The sequence below is a fragment of the Gadus morhua genome, chromosome 23 (genome assembly GCF_902167405.1).
Source record: "Gadus morhua chromosome 23, gadMor3.0, whole genome shotgun sequence".
Classification (NCBI taxonomy): domain Eukaryota; kingdom Metazoa; phylum Chordata; class Actinopteri; order Gadiformes; family Gadidae; genus Gadus; species Gadus morhua.
In genome coordinates this window covers 11,327,956-11,347,405 of record NC_044070.1, presented here as the reverse complement: position 1 = coordinate 11,347,405, position 19,450 = coordinate 11,327,956, and the positions used below count along the sequence as shown (strand labels likewise).

Here is a 19,450-nt window from a genome sequence, read left to right as displayed (position 1 = left end):
CATCCTGTGGGGGAGGGGCAGAAGAAGGAGAGAGGGAGAAAGACGAGACGGTACTTTTGGTGTGTGTGGGTAAACTGTTGCGCACGCACACACACGTCATTCACCCCTGTGTGTGTCTGTCTGTTGTGAGTACCATCTGAGACCGTTAGGACTGAGGGGAGGGAGGGAGGGTGGAGAGAGAATCCCCTTAAACATTCCAGCTCTCCTGCTGAGAACATTAGTTTATCTGCTGCATTCCTGAAGCCCATTCATCTCTCTCACTCTCTCTCTCTCTCTCTCTCTCTCTCTCTCTTCCTCTCTCTCTCTCTCTCTCTCTCTCTCTCTCTCTCCCCCTCCTCCTTCTCCAGCCCTCCTGGTCTCAATAAACGGCCTATGAACCCCCTCCTCCCCCTTCCTTCACATGGTTAGTGAAGCAAGGATGAAAGAGAGAGGGAGAGAGAGAGAGAGAGAGAGAGAGAGAGAGAGAGAGAGAGAGAGAGAGAGAGAGAGAGAGAGAGAGAGAGGAAGAGAGACTTATTTTAATGGTTAGAATATAAAAAAAGAGAGGGTTGGTCTGTCTGCAGCCACACACGCGCAAGCCACGCACACACCCAAACACACACGCACACAAGAACACACCATACACACACTTTCAGAGTGAAGTCTTTAATTTACACTGTGGCCCTCCCACACTGTTGAGAAGCTAAACCACCCAGTACACACACTCTCAAGTACACACACACACACACACACACACACATACACACGCACACACACACACACACACACACCAGCACAAACACATCCGCACGCACACAAACACACATACAGACAGGCCTGCCTGCCTGCCTGCCTGTCTGTCTGTCTGTCTGTCTGTCTGTCTGTCTGTCTGTCTGTCTGTCTGTCTGTCTGTCTGTCTGTCTGTCTGTCTGTCTGTCTGTCTGTCTGTCAGTCCAGACTACAATGGCATCTGCGACAGGCGTTCTCAAAGTAAACAGGCTCCCAAGGCTGGTTCTGATTGGCCGCAGCCAACGGGTTCTGATTGGCCGGGTCGACTTTGTTCTGCAGGAAGTCAGAAAATCACTGCCATATGTGCTGAACTGGGAGAGGGGAAGCTTTCAGAAGCTGAGTGTGCGTGTGTGTGTGTGTCTGTGAGTGGGTGTGCTTATTTCTAATTAGAGTTTACCAGAGCCATGCCATCTCTCTTTAATTTCCATCCCTCAAGTCCTACCCCCACCCCTCCATCTCCCATTGCCTCCCTCCCCCAAACTCCCTCACCTCTCTCGCTCTCTCTCTCTCTCTCTCTCTCTCTCTCTCTCTCTCTCTCTCTCTCTCTCTCTCTCTCTCTCTCTCAGGTGGAGAGGGACGAGTGACTTCCTGTGGCGAGAGCCTATCAGAAGAGCCTGGTAGCTGAGGATCAAATCAAAGCATTCCAGGCCTGAAGAGACTTGGACCAATTAAGTCGTAAGTAAACATCAACACCTAGCATCCTTTTATAACACACACACACACACACACACACACACACACACACACACACACACACACACACACACACACACACTCCTACTGTCTCACTCCCTTCCTCCCTCCCTCCCCCTTTTGCCTTGGCAACAGAATTCACTCCCCCGGCAAACACACAACTTCCAAACAAAGAAACTTCAAATAGTCTGATAGGACTCCTGAATTAGGAGGTCCAGTCTTCTGAGTAGGAGCCCTACCGTTGTCGTCGCGACCTCTAGCGCGGGGGTGAGAGACATGTTATGATTTTACACGATCAGGACGGTGACACACAACACAGGCAACAGGCAAAACTGCTTTACAACCATGACGTTGCTGAGGGCGCTAATGAGGAAAGGCCTGTGGCGGTGCCTAGTGGTTGACTCTAAAAGTAGACCGAACTATGTTGTCTTCAATAATTCTTCGGAATAGAATACGGACACATCCGAGATCCTTCCAAAACAAATAGATAATTACAATCAGAGACGTCTTGATTTCACTATGTCTGTATATCTCGGTCTAACCCCTACCTGCTCCTTAATGACCTGTATCTGCATTCCCTGTCAAACCTCCAGGAACATCAGGTAATATATAATGACTCCTCTGGTAAAGGGTAGCAATTTAAATATCAGTTACTGCCATGACTAGCCACACAATCTATCCCCAGGCTACAGAAAACACACACACACACACACACACACACACACTCACACACACACACACACACACACACACACACACACACACACACACACACACACACACACACACACACACACACACACACACACACACACACACACACAAACACACATACACACACACACACACACACATAGCTTTTCCTGGAAGGGAGGCAGTCCTCTCCCCTTTTATCTCTCTACCTCCCTCCCTCTCTACCTCCAATCTATCCACCTCTCAAACTCTCTCAACCATTCTCCCTCATTTCTCTCTCCCCCATCCATCCCTCACATCCCTCCCTCTCCCCAGTATTTCTCTTTCTTATTTTTTTCTTTAATTGACCCTTCCTCCCCCTCTCATTGAATGTGAGCTTCTTCTTTTGCTGTTCGAAAGCGAGAGAAAGAATGAGAGCGATGAGAGAGAGATAATTGTTGTTTTATATGCTTTAGCAATGCAAAAATGGTTTTGTAAAGAGAACAGAGAACAGAAAGAGAGTACAGTTCCTCTCTCTCTCTCTTGCACTCTCTCTCTCTCCATTCCGCCCGCCCTCTCTCACTCTTTCTTTTGCTCTTAAAAACACAGCAAACGACAGTCATAGATATACTGTCCACACATACACACAAGCCAAAACGCCTGTGCGCACCAACAAGGAATATAGACAACCCAACATGCACTGTCTGCAGCATGTTCCTGAAACTTTGATTCAGGGGGCAGGAATCGTGTATGTGTTCCTGTCAGACACACCTACTGAGCTTCAAAGCTACCTGCAGGTGTACTGGGCAAGCAGGCAGGAGAGAGAGAGAGAGAGAGAGAGAGAGAGAGAGAGAGAGAGAGAGAGAGAGAGAGAGAGAGAGAGAGAGAGAGAGAGAGAGGGAGAGAGGGGGGGTAGATAGAAGTATTCAGACAGACGTCTGCTGTGTGATTTATGAATTACTTTGATAAATAATTCCAGGGTTACAGAATCCATCTTTGATCTTCCATTTCCTCTGCAGAGAAGCTGAGGCCCCTGAGCTTAGCATGGTAGCTTAGCACCGTAGCTTAGTGCTGTAGTGCTGTGGATAAACAGTGTAGCTTAGCGGCTCACCTGGCCTCTAATTAACCTGCTGCAGGAAATACCACACACACACACACACACACACACACACACACACCACACACACACACACACACACACACACACACACACACACACACACACCACAGACCTTACCACCCACACCCTCAGTCACTTTGTCAGTTGTATCAGAAGCTGCTGTTTAAAGTTATTGTTTGGAACTTGAGAGTGTTCTTTGTGAATGATCTTTGGTAAAGTCTGATATGTGTGAGGCGCTTACTCTGAGGGACTTATTTAACCAATTACACAATGGTTGGAAATGGACGGATAACTCATACGAAAAGGGAATTATCTGGGAGGAGTATCTAACAGGCAGGCCACATGAATACCATCCACATCTAACATGTATGCACTCAGCTGCTGTTTAAACAAGTGAAGACTAGTCAAACACCGCCACCTATAGGTGAAGACAATAAAGGCCCATACCGCTTCTAGATCACGGTGGAACTGGAAGGAAAGCAAAGATTCAAATTCAGCGGTTTAAGTGGCTTTAGATGGCTGAACAAACACTTTTAACCGTGTGCTGAAGAAGTGCTTGAGCAATGTTTAGCAGTGTTTATTTAAATGTAACATTCAAAAGTCAGAGAAACTGATATAACTTATTAGTCTACAATGACTATTAAGTTATAGTCTTCTGAACAGTGACTTGTTAATATGTAGACTCTACATATTAACAAGTCACTTTTCAGATTAGCAGCAGCTGCATTCACAGCCTGGTTAGCCAGCTATTGTCCCCTAGCATAACCACGGGAGCGTACCTATGTTCCCCGGGTCATATTTTCCCTGCTGACCGGGGAACATAGGACCCTGTGAGCAAATCTTTTTTTTCGTAGGATGGTAGGGGCAAGTACCGCCTTTTTTTGCCTCTGATTCACCTTTGATTGGTTAGAATGGCTCTCAGATTGGTTATGGTTAGGTTTAGGGTTAACCCTCACCCTAACCCTAACCCTAACCATAACCCAAAACCTGCTGACCCTAACCCTTTGCACCCGGGGAACATATGACCTGGGGAACATAGGGATGACCCTATGTTCTTAGGTCTGCTAGATTCATGCTAACTACTTAACACCTAGCATCACCACCAAGCCTCCTAGTATGTCTGCTACCTCATGCTAACAGCTCATCGCCTCATCACATAGACTCTGTGGGTCTGCTAGCCGCAGGTTGACTACTCATAAACTAGCTTATCTAGGTCTGTTATCCTCCTTTTAACTATCCTCAACTAGTGTCACCACCTAACCACTCTAGGTCTGTGTGTGTGTGTGTGTGTGTGTGTGTGTGTGTGTGTGTGTGTGTGTGAGTGCGTGTGTGTATGTGCGTGTGTGTGTGTGTGTGTGTGTGTGTGTGTGTGTGTTACATGAGTTTTGGAGTGGGTGTGTTTTAAGTGGCTGTGTGGGTGCGTGCATGTCTGGTATGAACAGAGGGCTTGAGGTCCTGACTTTAAATAGCAAGTGAAGGGGTGTGTGTGTGTGTGTGTGTGTGTGTGTGTGTGTGTGTGAGTGTTGGAGGGTTATCATAACTGGAATTAGTAGCAAGTTTCTGCTGCCGAGAAAACTTGAGTCCCCCAGATGGTCCCGCAAAGGGGTCACAGAATCTCTCTCTCTCTCTCTCTCTCTCTCAAGGCTAAGGAGTTTGTCCATGTGTTTGTGTGTCTCTCTCTCTCTCTCTCTCTCTCTCTCTCTCTCTCTCTCTCTCTCTCTCTCTCTCTCTCTCTCTCTCTCTCTCTCTCTCTCTCTCTCTCTCTCTCTCTCTCTCTCTCTCTCTCTCTCTCTCTCTCTCACTGCTTCATTATAATTCATATGATAGAAACTGTTATGTTTGGCCGTCTCTTTGTTTTAATACAAAACAGCATGTACTTTACTGTAATTTCATACAGAAATTGAACCTATGTGCTCTCTCTCTCTCTCTCTCTCTCTCTCTCTCTCTCTCTCTCTCTCTCTCTCTCTCTCTCTCTCTCTCTCTCTCTCTCTCTCTCTCTCTCTCTCTCTCTCTCTCTCTCTCTCTCTCTCACTCTCTCTCTGCGGGCTAAGGTGTGTGGGGGGGGGGGGGGCATATGATGTAATTTGCCGAGGGCTTTGAGCGTGAACCTGTAATCAGGGCAATAATAATAAAGTTGTCTTCACTTTAAAGCGCTTCTAGATCTTTCGGGGATGTAGAGCGCACCTGTTGTTGCCAAGACTAGCGTTTCCGCTCCGCACTAAAATAGACAGCGAGCGGGAAACGGCTGCCCCGATCCCCCGCCGGCAGGGGGAGACAGAGCGCGGCATCCCCGTGGGCTGCAGTGATTTGGGCGAAGCAGCAGGCAGAGACAAGATGCCGACTTAAAACTCTTTAAACAGAGTCAGAGTAGAATCTTTCAAGAAATAATTACACAAGCCAGTTATTTATTCATAAATCGGTATGTAAAAAAACAATGAAGTTACTGCTTTTATGCAACTACAACTCATTTATAGAAGAAATATTTCTATCGATCGATAAAACAGTTAGTGAGGGGACTCCATATTTATGTGGTAGGCCTATTATTGGGGGGTAGACGTTGTCATTGGTCCGTCAATACTATCGATCGGGCAATATAGATGCAACAATATGAGTCACAACCGATGTGTTTTTGTGCAGCATGAATAAGCAGAAACACTGGGATGGGCGCGAGTCGCGCCACACACTTAGACAGATGGACACACAGACACACAGACACACAGACACACACACACACACACACACACACACACACACACACACACACACACACACACACACACACACACACACACACACTCTCTCTAACACAGCGAAGGGCGTATACTCACGGAACCGCGTCCAGTAGCCGCACGCGCCGATCAGCGAGCCGAACAGATACTTGAGTAAAGTCATTATAATAAGTATAATGTCACCGCCTGGTTTAAACACTACAGCGCTCCTCTGATATGATGGGAGACCTATTCCCCGTCCGCTACCCAGTCTGAGGACATGCGCTCTTATTTCTGAACGTGCGTGTGCGTGTGCCTATGCACGCGCATCTCCCTCCCTCTCCCGGGATGGGACTTTCTGAGCATGTGTGTGTGTCAGAACGGAATAGCTTCAAAACAATACCTGCTACTGTTTCCACTTCTTTAATCCCATAGGCGAACACGCTATGCGAAAAATAATAATATTATTACATTTTTTGAGCTATGAATCCACTCGCATTTTCCCACGCATGCGTTGGTAAGTGATGACGTCAGACTGTTAAACATACAGTAGGCCTATACAATGGTTGAATAGCGGTTTGGTGGTTTCAGAACCGGGGAAAATACTAGCATCCCTCTACAAAAATATTCTGTCCTAATTCATAAACAAGTTTCCTTTCTTTACCAAAAGTTTGAGATTATGTGACTGAGATTATGTGACGACCAGAAGGTATTGGTTATTCAAAATGATTAGTGTGTGTGTGTGTGTGTGTGTGTGTGTGTGTGTGTGTGGTGTGTGTGTGTGTGTGTGTGTTGTGTGTGTGTGTCGGTGTGTGTGCGTGTGTGCGTGAGTGTGTGGTTGTCTGTGTGGCGCCCATCCCAGTGTTTTCTGCTTATTCATGCTGCACAAAAATCGGTTGTGGCTCATATTGTCGCATCTCTATTATATGTATTCTGATCAATAATATATTGCCGGACCAACGACAACGATTCCCCTCCCAATAAGAGCACATAAATATGGAGTCCATATATCACTATAGATGTCTATAGTGTCACTATAGATGTTAGTGGAGGAAGATAGAGGTAACTCGCACAGGAATAGAAAACCATCAACTATAATATGAACTATAAAAACTGCGCTTTAATCTCATACTAAATTCCTTGAAATGAGTTACATGATTATAACATTCAAATTTAATCTTATACATTCAGTTTGGAACCATCTTTACTTACCTTTGAACTTAAATATTATTGATTTGTTATCAAGTGTTTTGTTAATAATCATGTGTAATGTAGGTATCAACATGGTTTACTCCTTTGATGGAGGTTGAGTATTAGGACCCAGCAGAAAAACACACAGTCCCTCCACCCTGTCACCCACCCAACCTGCAGGACAGCCCCCACCAGGGTCCAAACCCCGGGAGGTCCCCCTTCATAAACAATACCCGGGGAAAACATCATCTGGTGAAGGGTTTAGTTTGTGGACTAGCCGAGGCCAGACCTCAGACGGAGATGTGATCAAACTGCGTCTGAAATCATTCATCCAGCACCAACTAGCTCAGTGCATAGGCATGTTGTACCGCTGTCTGACCACTAGGGCTGCTACTGTCCAGGTTTTAACCTCCAAAAAGCAGCTTTACGCTCACTAAGAGATGGAACCACTTTCTCTGAAGGAAGAACAGAGAGAATGAAGACAGATTATTTAATAAAAGGAAACCCAAGTGACAGATTGGTTAGAAAGTGAGGGAGAGAGACATAGAGAGACAGAGATGGAGAGAGAGGAGAGAAGAGATAGGAGAGAGGAGTAAAAGATGGAGATAGAGAGAGAGTAGAGAAGAGAGGAGAGGAGAGGAGAGGAGAGGAGAGGAGAGGAGAGGAGAGGAGAGGAGAGAGAGAGAGAGAGAGAGAGAGAGAGAGAGAGAGAGAGAGAGAGAGAGAGAGAGAAGCTGTTGCATAATTCCATGGCCGATATATTTGTGTGTAGGAAGGCTTATTGATCAATTGCAATTTCTCTGCATATATGTGTGTGTGTGTGTGTGTGTGTGCGTGCGTGCGTGCGTGCGTGTGTGTGTGTGATGAGCTTTCCCTGAAACATCATGAAATATTCAACCACAACATCCGCCTCACTTCACACGCCTCCCCAAGAAGGTGTGACTGCAAACACATACATCCTTGCCTGCTCCAATAGGATCCATGAACAAACATTATCACACACACACACACTCACACACACACACACACACACACACACACACACACACACACACACACACACACACACACACACACACACACACACACACACACACGCGCTTACACGCATGCTCAGCATGTGTGAAATATCATTGTGTTTCTCCTTTCTCTGCTGCAGATGAATAACTACCAATACACATCAATTCATTCTATTCACTTTGTCGTGTGATCAGATGGACAGCAAATCCAGCACTGATCTCTGATCCAGACCCCCTGACAGAGAGAGAGCAGAGAGACACCAGAGAGACACCAGAGAGACCAGTGGCTGCTGTTGGGAGACCCTAAGACCTCTGTCTGCTATGTAGTGGACCTTCACCACAGACTGAGCATTCTCTACTCCAATCTTATCCATTATGAACGACAACACATCCATGTTTGAGAACTGAAAGCTGAGGGGTAATAATTAACCACACAGAACATGCATTTAACAAAATTATAATGAGACACATGTACTGTAATGAGCTGTATGACGGACTACATATAATGGAGGGCACTTTTTACATAATTCAATATGTAACACACAGCAGCATACAAACTCACTGTGTGTGTGTACCAGGGTGTGTGCATGTGTGTGTGTGTGTGTGGTGTGTGTGTGTGTGTGTGTGTGTGTGTGTGTGTGTGTGTGTGTGTGTGTGTGTACCTGTGCTGCTCTGGATGGTGCGGACAGTGGTGGTGGTCCTTGGAGGAGGGATGCTACTCCTCCCTGCTCCTCCCCCTCCTCCTCCTGCTGCGGCGGCGGCGGCGGCGGCGGCGGCAGCGGCCTCCTCCTCCTCCTGCGTGCACCCCTTCTCGATGGCTCGGACGTAGCTGTGGCTGCGCATGCGGAAGCAGCCCTGCCCGGGCAGCTCCAGGGACCGCATGGCCTGGGACTCCAACTCACTGAACACCGACTCACACACAGCCTCCATCTGGCCGTTCACCTCCACCTCACTCACCTGAACACACACGCAAACACACACACACACACACACACACACACACACACACACACACACACACACACACACACACACACACACACACACACACACACACCAATACACACTTTAATACACACACCCTTGCGTTCACTCTTGGTCTGCAGGGCTGCCGAAGGCTCCCCTGTAAACGGCAGTTTAATTCAGTTCCAATAAGCAGAGGATGGGTGTGCCTCATCAGCAGGGGACCGGGTTACTATATCAGCCCCTCAGGGGAGAGGCATGCAGTAGCACGGGTTTAGCCTCTAGAGGGAGCCCTCTGACGCAAACCGATCGAGTGGTGGTGGTCTGTTCTTCTGATTAGATACCGTGTTTAAAGTATCTGCAGAACACTATCTATAGTATTTACCGTATCGACAGTACAGTATCTACACTGTTTATAATATTAACATTAACAATAGTATCTCCAGTACAGCATTTACAGCATCTTAAGTAAAGTATTACTACAGTACGCAATTTATATTATTTAAAGTATCTACAGTACAATATTTAAAATACCCTGACAAGAGTTTAGGAAAGACCGAACCACACTATGAGAGGGGCCAAAGCCAGGGCCCCCTACCAACAAGGGCCCCCTACCTACCAGGCCCCCCACCCACCAGGCCCCCCTACCCACCAGGCCCCCCACCCACCAGAGGCCCCCCCACCCACCAGGCCCCCCCACCCACCAGAGGCCCCCACCCACCAGAGGCCCCCCCACCCACCAGGCCCCCCCACCCACCAGGCCCCCCACCCACCAGAGGCCCCTACCCACCAGAGGCCCCTACCCACCAGAGGCCCCTACCCCACCAGGCCCCCCCACCCACCAGAGGCCCCTACCCACCAGGCCCCCCCACCCACCAGAGGCCCCCCTACCCACCAGGCCTCCCTACCCAGCAGCCCCCCCCTACCCACCAGGGGCCCCTACCCACCAGGCCCCCCCGCTCACCAGGGCCCCCCTACCCACTATTGCCCCTACCAACCAGCCCCCCACCGACCAGGCCCCCCCTACCCACCAGGCCCCCCTACCGACCAGGCCCCCCCACAGACCAGGCCCCCCTCCCACCAGGGCCCCCCACCCTCCAGGCCCCCCTACCCACTAGGCCCCTACCCACCAGGGCCCCCCACCGACCAGGCCCCTACCCACCAGGACCCCTACCCACCTGGCTGATGGTGCTCATGGCTCTCATGTAGCTCTCGTTACGCGAACGGAACTTTGGTGACGAGGCGAGGAGGTGGGCGGGGACCACGGCGTCCACGCTGCGGTTGATTGACACCTCGCTGACCGCCCGTAGGTAACTATGGCTACGGATCTGGAGCTTGGGGGAATGTTCTGACGAGATCCTGGAAGGAGGGAGGGGAGGGTGGAGGGGTAGAGAGGAGGATGGAGAGAAAGGGAAGCAGAATTGAAAGTGAGAGAAGGAAGAGAGAGAGAGAGAGAGAGAGAGAGAGAGAGAGAGAGAGAGAGAGAGGATGAAGGGGTGTATCAGGGTAGGAGAGAGGGTGGATGAAGGAGGGGGGGAGAGGGGGGGAGATAAACACATTTGTTATCGGTTGTTCTGTGTTATATTGTTGTTAATTTGGACCCGAAAAGCTTGTTATAATCTAATTGACAGAGCATCAGAGCGATACATATAACCGGAAGATAGACAGATTTGGACGTGGTTTCCTGACCACCTTGATATTGTTTACTGATACTGATCAATCAGGAAGCTCTGCTAATCTAATCGACTGAAGCATGACACACATGCATGCATTGCACACACACACACACGCCTATGCCCAACCTCCCCCCCCCCCCCCCCCCCCCCACACAATCACACACACACACACACACACGCCCTACACAAATACTATTCAAGCTTGCAAAGTCAATTATTATGGTATACAGACACAGATAAACTACAAGCACACACACTGTCCTCAGTATAGTTTAATAGTGAATGTCCTTCTTAAAATAGCATGCGGTCACCGAACACGGAAAACACCATTACTGCTACTTGGATGGAGGGGGAGCAAGGCGGAGGGAGAGCGACAGAGTGTGTGCTATGGTGGCGGAATAAAGGTCATTATTAGTTTGTGTCAATAGCTACGCTAAGCGAAGCTAAACTTACACAAGAGAAGCCACTCCTTCTAATTCCCACATTGGTAAGACTTGTCTTTGAGTTGAATGTCGTCAAGTGTGCGCTTGGAAAGCGTCGTGGTGGCTTTGAAGGCGGAGTGTGCGTACAGCTTGAACGAGGAGGGGTATGTTGTGGATAGACTATAGAGCAGCGTGGGTGTCTCTTAAAACGGAGCCCGCGGCGGCTTGATAAATATTTATATCAAACATGTTTACTCTACCCCTATCACATCACAAACATGATCTTCTCCAGCTAAACTCTAGCTGCACGCTAGATGCTACGTGCTATATACAACGTGCTAGATGCAACGCGCTAGCTAGATGTTACCTGTTTTACCTTGTTTATAACTCTAATATGCAGTACATATTTCTGGCCTACGGGATGACCCTTGAATCAACCCTCACCACGTACTAGACATGTGTAACTGTTATACGTTTTTACCCATTTAAAATCGATTACTGCAGCTTTAAAGGTCCCATGACATTGCACCAGGTGTGGTGTGATTAGCCATCAAAAGCCATTTTGAAATCTGTCTCTTATGACATCAAAAGTGGGCGTGTCAACCTAGATGTGTGCTGGATAGATCAGTCTACCACTCACCCAGTGGACTGTAGCAAACATTGCTTATCTATCTGTCACACATCTAGGTGGACACGCCCACCTCCGATGTCATAAGAGACTCTCAAAACGGCTTGTAACGGCCAATCACAACACCCGGTGGCATGTTATGGGAACTCTAACGATCCTACTACACCCAAGTACACAGCCACGGCCCCCCCAGACTCACTGCAGCGTGGCCATCTCTGTGAGCGAGGGCTGGGTAGCCTTCAGGTAGCTGGCGCGGCGGGCCTGGACCTTGGGCAGGGCCTTGGGGCTGCCCTCTGAGTCGCCGCTGTCCTCCTCCCCCATGGCCCGCACGTAGCTCCCGCTCCTCATCCGGCGACACGGGATCTCCTCCTCCTTGCCCAGAGGAGAGAAGGGGCTCCAGTCCTCCTGCTGGGGGACCTTTGGAGCAAGAGGGGGGAGGAGAAGGAGAGAGGAGGAGGAGAGAGGAGAAGGAGAGAGGAGAAGGAGAGAGGGAAGGAGGAGAGAGGAAAGATGAGAGATGAGAAGGGAGCAAGGAGCGAGGAGAGAGAAGAAAAGAGAGGGGAATGAGGAGAGAGGAGCCAGGAAAGAGGAGCCAGGAGAGATAGGAGAGGAGAGAGGAGAGGGGAACCAGGAGATAGGAGCCAGAAGAGAGGTGAGGAGAGAGGAGAGGGGAACCAGGAGAGAGGAGCGAGCAGAGAGGTTCCAGGAGAGAGGAGAGAGGTTAGCGTTCGCGGTGGCAATCCAGGTGGTCTTTGTGAATCACAGAATAGGTGATCCCTTCGTGTGGGGTTGATCTGGTCCCACGCACACACTGAGATGGTATTTTGGGTCCCGAGAGGAAAAAGTTGAGGTGCCCCGGGATCTAGTGGTGAAGGGGCGGTGGACGACTCAGAGGAAAAGGTTCTGGGTTGGATCCCTGATGACCCCAACAGTCTAACCTGGAGCACAATGCTCTGAAAGACCACTACCAGCCCCTGAAGTCCCTGGAACTAGTTCTGGATAAAGCAGTTTGGGTCTGACCATAGGGTTCATAGGAGTGTGGAGGTCTGTCCCGGTGTGCAGGCTGAATGTCAACCAGGGGGAGTTACCCTAGCACTCACTAGAGGTAAAGTTAGAGGGGTGAGACCCCTCCACTTCTCTTTGGAGAGAGAGAGAGAGAGAGAGAGAGAGAGAGAGAGAGAGAGAGAGAGAGAGAGAGAGAGAGAGAGAGAGAGAGAGAGAGAGAGAGAGAGAGAGAGGGGGACAAAGGAGGTCTTGTTCTAAACATCAGAGCTCCCAGAGAGCGAGAGACTGAAAGAGAGAGAGAAAGAGTACTGCGCCGTTACTAGGATACAGGGCTGACCTGGTCCCCAGGGATAACCAGTGACGTGCACCCTAACCGTCCTGTGACCGGCCGCTCGGCCACGACATCATCAAGCCTTCAGTTAGACTATTGACAGGGTCTGTGTGTGTGTGTGTGTGTGTGTGTGTTTGTGTGAGTGTGTGTGTGTTTGTGTGTGTGTGTCTGTGTGTGTGTACAGGCACACACAACTAAGTTACATACACAGTGCATACAGTTAGACTTGTGTAGTGGATCTGGAATAGTAGAGTTAATTTGGCCATCTTGTGTCTGCAGGTATATAATGCATCTAATGAGGCTTAATGCAGAGCCACATGTATGTAATGAGGTTTAATGCAGAGTAGGTTCCCAGAACTACTGATTAATCAACCAGAAACCATGCATAACCTACATATGGGACACACACAGCTGGTGTCATGTTAACGACATGCAAGGGAAACACGACATAAATGCCGCAAAGTGGCAATGATCCGATAGATTATAATCCCCAAATAATCCCCAAATAATCCCATGAATCAGGGGACCAAAATATCCCATAATAACCACGGGGCACACTGCCTCGATAACCCAGAAAGCAGCCAATCAGCAGGCAGACAGTGTGACGATGACGATGATGCTGATGATCATGATGGTGACGTCGAAGGCGGCGGCGGCGGCGGCCATGCAGGGTGCGGGACAGGAACAGGAAGCGGCCACACACTCTACCTGCAGGAAGTGACACGTGCGGCCCTGCTGAGCCGGTACCAGGGCGTTGTCGAGGTCCACCTTCTGGTACACCTCTTTGGCCCTGCTCACCGTCAGGCTGGACGACCACGAGCTCTTCCTCTGCTGGAGGGCTCCGTCGGCAGCCCCCCCTCCCCCTCCTCCTCCTCCCCCCAGCCCCACCACTCCCCCCCCTCCTCCCCCGCCGCCCCCCACGGCGCAGGAGGTGCACTTGACATTGTTGTTGCTGCGGGACATCTTGAGCGTGTGGTGGGTGGCGCTGATGGTGTTGTAGGACTCCATGAAGAACTGCTGGGACTGAGACCTCTCGGGGTGGCGCCCCATCGTCATGACGCCCGAGGGGTGGGGCCTACCCCCGCCGCCGCCCCCCGCCGGGGGAGGGAGGGGGGGGTGGTAGAGGCACAGCTCGCGGTCCAGCGTGTCGTCGGAGCTCCAGTAGCCCGACGTGGCCGAGCGCATCTTGGGCTCCGAGCGGGAGCGGTCCTTGCTCTTGCTGCGGCGGCCGTGTTGCTTCAGGGTGCCGGAGAAGGAGGAGGAGGAGGAGGACGGCGGGAGGAAGCCGGGGTCGTCCGGGCCGCCCTTGCCGCCGGCCCCTCCCCCCGGCCCCTCCAGGGAGTGGGACTTGGCGAACAGCTTCTGCACCGAGTGCACCAGGTGCCGGATGCGCCCGGGGGAGTCGCTGCGCGGGTGCTCCCCGCCGGCCCCGCCCCCCCCTGCGGCGCAGCGCCGGTACTGCAGCGTGTGGTAGCCCTCGTGCCGCCGTAGCGTCGCCGCCTGTCCGTCAAACTGCTCCTCCAGCATGAGGCTGTGGTTGTTGTTGTTCCCCCAGGACTTGGACATGCCCCCGGACTTAGCCCCGCCCCCTTGGGCGGGCGCGGCGGGGGGGCCTGTGTACGGGACCAGCTGCTGGTGGGAGGCGTAGCGCCGCGGGAAGGTGCAGCTGGCCAGGTCGGGGGCGGCGCCACGCTGGGCGTAGTAGGGGTGGTCCGCCGGGTGGCTGTCCCGCTCCCCGCCCAGGAAGTATGGCCGGTGTGCCGAAGCCCCCTCAAGGGACATGGGGTCGTAGGAGGGGTCACAGGTCATGGCGTGGTGGTGGCTACGACTGCCCGACAGGCCCTTAGTGGTCATCATGCTGGCGTGGGCGTCCGACAGCTGGGGGGAGAGAGAGAGAGAGAGAGAGAGAGGCGGCAAGAGGGAATGGAGGGAGAGGGGAAGGAAAGAGAGAGGATTATTAATAACACACATTTGCATATTTATTTCACAGCAGAGTGGAACTTTGTTTGAGGGTGATGGGTTTTGTCACTTTGTCATTCTTCGGATCAGAATACAGACCACTTCCTCCCTCTCCCTTCCGCTCTGTCTCTCTCCCTCTCCCCATCCCTCCACTCTCCCCATCTCTTTCAACCCGTCTCTCCCCCACTCTCTCTCCTGCTCCATCTCGCTTTCTCCCTATCTATTAACCCATCTCCCGTTCCCTCCAATCCTCCAAATCAAAATCTCTCTCTCCCTTCCTGCGTCTCCCCCTCAGATGTCTCCTCACTGTGAAGTGACATCTAGGAGAACAAAGACCAATCGAGACATCAAGATGGCCGTCCATATATTTAGATCCCAGAAGAGGAAGAGTGTATTTATAACCGAATACAATAGACTACAAAGTGTGTATTTAGAACTACAATAGAGATTGGAAGCTGTGGAGTGTGTGTGTGTGTGTGTGTGCGCGAGTGCGAGTGTGAGTGCGTGTGCGTGTGCGTGCGCGCACGTGTGTGTGTGTGTGTGTGTGTGATTGTGCATGAGGGATAGGAGATGTAATATTCTTTTGTTTGTTTGATTATTATTTTCCTTGGTCTCATCATCAGGAGACATTGTTGAGATGTGAAACCAGTCTCTGGTCTAAAGCTGCTCTTCTATCGAACTCACTTTTAGATATAATTAAGACTCTTGTTCTTCTGAAAATGCTCATCATGAACACTTCATCTCCTCACACCCTCCAGTACACAATGATACAGCAGTAGCCAGATAGCATTAATTATAATAATGGAGCATTTGGAGTACTTCCTTTTTACGATGACTGAGTTTCTACATTGCAAAAGACAAATAAATATTTTTTCCATTCTATCGAAGTACATCAAAGAAAAAAAGTTGAAGAACAAAGTAGTTGTTCTTTAACCTCACCACAGTATACAAGTTTCTGTACCTGGAGGTAATATTTCTCGACAAGCATCTTGAAATCGTTTATATTCTAAAATGTAACATTTACACATTCATACATCCCAAAATGACTAAACTGGTTCTATATTTTGTCGAGTTGTGGACTAACATTATTCCAATTGCTTCCAACAATGTACAAACCCAGAGAAATACCTAGGATAGCTTTATACCCGCTACCGGCTGTTACATTTGGTCCTATCTCACCCCATAGGCTTACACCCTAAATTCCGGGGAAAACGAAAACAGTTATCCAGTAGTCATTATTTTCTTATAAGATACTTCAATATCGATATAGCTCTTTGACATGGGACTCATGCGAGGCCATCAAGCTAAAGCAGTGTGTCACACACACAGACTTTACTTTGTGTCCATTCGCAATAGATAGGGGTTCCCAACTTCCCATATTTTCATATTATTTAAAATGGGTTATATCTTATCTCATTTTCAAAGCTGAGGGCAACTCATTGATCTCTCTCTCTCTCTCTCTCTCTCTCTCTCTCTCTCTCTCTCTCTCTCTCTCTCTCTCTCTCTCTCTCTCTCTCACACACACCAACACACTGCAACAAAGAGGCTGTGAATCGCTTCTCCTCTCAAAGCACAAGCTGTCACACAATCAAAACACGAATGATGAACAGATGAAGAATTGTTGTTAGCTTTCCCCACAAACATACTCGTGCGATAGTTTCCTACACTAGACTTCAGTAAGCCATGCAGTTTTTTAGCTGCTCTTTACTGCCAGCGGGATTTATTTCTAAAGAGCAATTTCGTTCCAATTGGGAACATTTTGAAACGTTAGACGTCTCCTGTTTAATTGGATTTTAGCTAGGCTACTGTTGAGGGAAGGGTACTTTGACATGCCTATTGTGTAGAAATAATGACAACACTATGGCGCTATAGCGAGCCACATCACTGCAATTTAGAGCGTGAATATCTGTTGAGTATCCAACATCTTCCCAACTTAAATATTCAACAAAGGACACTTTCAACCTCCTCCTTCAGGTTCTGCCACAAGTAGAATCTAATTCTGAGGGAAACAGTTTTGGCTGACTGTTTACGGTAATGTTATAAAGTTACAACAGCAACAATGCATCTTTAGTATGATCGTTTTGACCTGGGATAACAGCTCTGTAATATCAAAAATCAATTCATTGATTATCATTATTAGAATTTCATTAGAATTAAATACCATTACGTAAATTAATGTAACATGATTTCTGCCTGAGTAATGATTTTCACAGGCACTGATGGTGAAGATAACAACTCTCCTGTTCCGACGCAACTTTCCGACGTCATCAAACTACATATTTGTTTTCATTAAGAGACCCCTAGTGGCAGAAATGACATATTATACCTTTAATATTGAAGTAATGTATCTCTGGAATGTTTCAGAAGCTGATTAAATTGGCTGTTAGGACAGACTTCTTTAAAGTGTTTTGATTTGATTGGCTGTCACAAAAGACTTGTTCAAAGTGTTTTGATTTGATTGCCTGTGGGGGCCGATTTATTTAAAGTGCATTGAAAGTGCAAGGCCCCTCACAACATAATGAAACATTACTTCCAAAGCTTTGTTGGAATATCATGCCATTCACATGCTATTGAAGTCCCATTTAAGTTATTCTGAGTTGCTGAACTGTAACTGCAGCAGAATGCAGAGTAGACACAGTGAGTTGAGTTAACATGAGCAGATGTCTCAAATACAAAGGCAACGAAACTCAGGACCAAACATAAGGAGGGAAAAGTCATCAGAAATTCACATGTATAATGGATGAACAGAACTAGCTTTCAGGAGTTTTTGTGTGTTTGCGTGTCCGTGTGAATATGCATGTATATGTGTGTGCGTGTTTCTGTTCTGAAAGCAGGCTAACAGCCAGAAAGGCTGTATTTTAGCCCAGCAAACATAACACTTCTGTCTGTCTGTAGTCCTGTTTGGTTAGCTGTTATGTGAGGTGAGTTGTTGGACGGGTGGATGTCCGTTGGAAGTCATTCATGTAAAATTCACTCTGAATAATACCAAATTCTTATTCTCTCTCTCTCTCTCTCTCTCTCTCTCTCTCTCTCTCTCTCTCTCTCTCTCTCTCTCAGAGGGTTCCTCTCAGTGCTCCCGGTGACGATGGAGAGACATTTAAATCGCCAGACCCTCACCACTAGGCACGCAATGGGCACATGAAATTGTAAAACGAGATTGTAAAACACTGGTAACAGCGTTACGGGCTGAATCACAGGCAGCAAATCGTATTCCAACACCTGACAACTGCATCACACTCCATCATGGAACCTGGAGATAGAGAAGAGGCCTCATCAAACCACCCAGGGTTCCATCGCTTGTTCCTTTTACCAGGAAACCGAAGACCATGTTTATCTCCGTAACCCGCGGAGCAATCTTCCTCTCAGTGTTGTTGTATTTGAAACACAAACAGATGACACATGAACAGCTCCTCCATTATAGCGGAGGAAGGAGCGACCCTAATGGCCTTGACATCCAGTTCTGTAACCGTGGCAACGTCACTGCAGGGGGTTCTACTGTATAGAAGATATGAATCCCATGGGAGGAGGACCGAGGGGGAGAGACAGGTGCCCTCGCCTGGTCTCGCTGTTCAGCCATCTCATGTGTTTCGTTATCTTTATTCATCCTTTATTAATCCAGGGATGGAACGTGTTGGGATTCAACATCTGTTTGGCAGCAGGTGTTGTGCAGGTTGAGGGCGGCACATGGCCAGGTGAAACAAAACAAAGTACAACCTTGAGCCATCGGACGGAAGAGCAGGGGGAAGACATCAGTCAGATGCAGTCGTCTGTCGGCTGTACCTGACTGATATCCTGGAAGACTTGGAACAGAATACAATTGGATGTTGTCAGAGAAGAACAATAATAACTAAAGCTGCGGAGGTTACCGACAGCCAGCCGGGGTTTCAGATCATCAGAGAGGAGGAGTCCATTCTCTAATACATGCTGGCTTCACGCAGAACCTCCTCTCCTCTCAGCAAAGGGCTGAAGGTTGAACCCCCCCCCCCCCTGCCAAAAAAAACACCTATAAACTTTTTCTTAAACCTGCCGTCAGGACGACCAACACAACAGGAGCTTACTTGCCTACCTCACACACTGTGCACACATAATGCTGTTTGTGGTTGTTTACTGAGCCACGTCCAGGGACCAGTTTCTGTCTGTCCTCATGTTGGTCGCTGAAGAAATTTGAATCTCACCCTTCTGCAGATTTTTGTTCCAGCTATAGTGGAGAATATGTTTCAAAGGAATCTGCCACAAACCAGTTATTTATTTTCTTCAATTTCAATATGGAAACTGTTACGGCAGAACTCGAGCAT

The 19,450-nt window shown here is 48.9% G+C and overlaps 1 protein-coding gene across 2 annotated transcripts in view; it reads right to left on the bottom strand.

Annotated features, from left to right (window-relative positions):
- Positions 1 to 19,450, bottom strand: part of dlgap1b (discs, large (Drosophila) homolog-associated protein 1b) — a 63,378-nt gene that overhangs the window by 13,947 nt on the left and 29,981 nt on the right. For both annotated transcript variants that reach the window (XM_030348778.1, XM_030348776.1), the window contains exons 2-5: positions 13,905 to 15,074; positions 12,060 to 12,277; positions 10,313 to 10,493; positions 8,834 to 9,128 (exon numbers count right to left, since the gene is read on the bottom strand). In XM_030348778.1, the coding sequence (XP_030204638.1) occupies positions 8,834 to 9,128; positions 10,313 to 10,493; positions 12,060 to 12,277; positions 13,905 to 15,053 (1,843 nt within the window). In that variant the 5' untranslated portion in view covers positions 15,054 to 15,074. The remainder of the gene's footprint in view (positions 1 to 8,833; positions 9,129 to 10,312; positions 10,494 to 12,059; positions 12,278 to 13,904; positions 15,075 to 19,450) is intronic.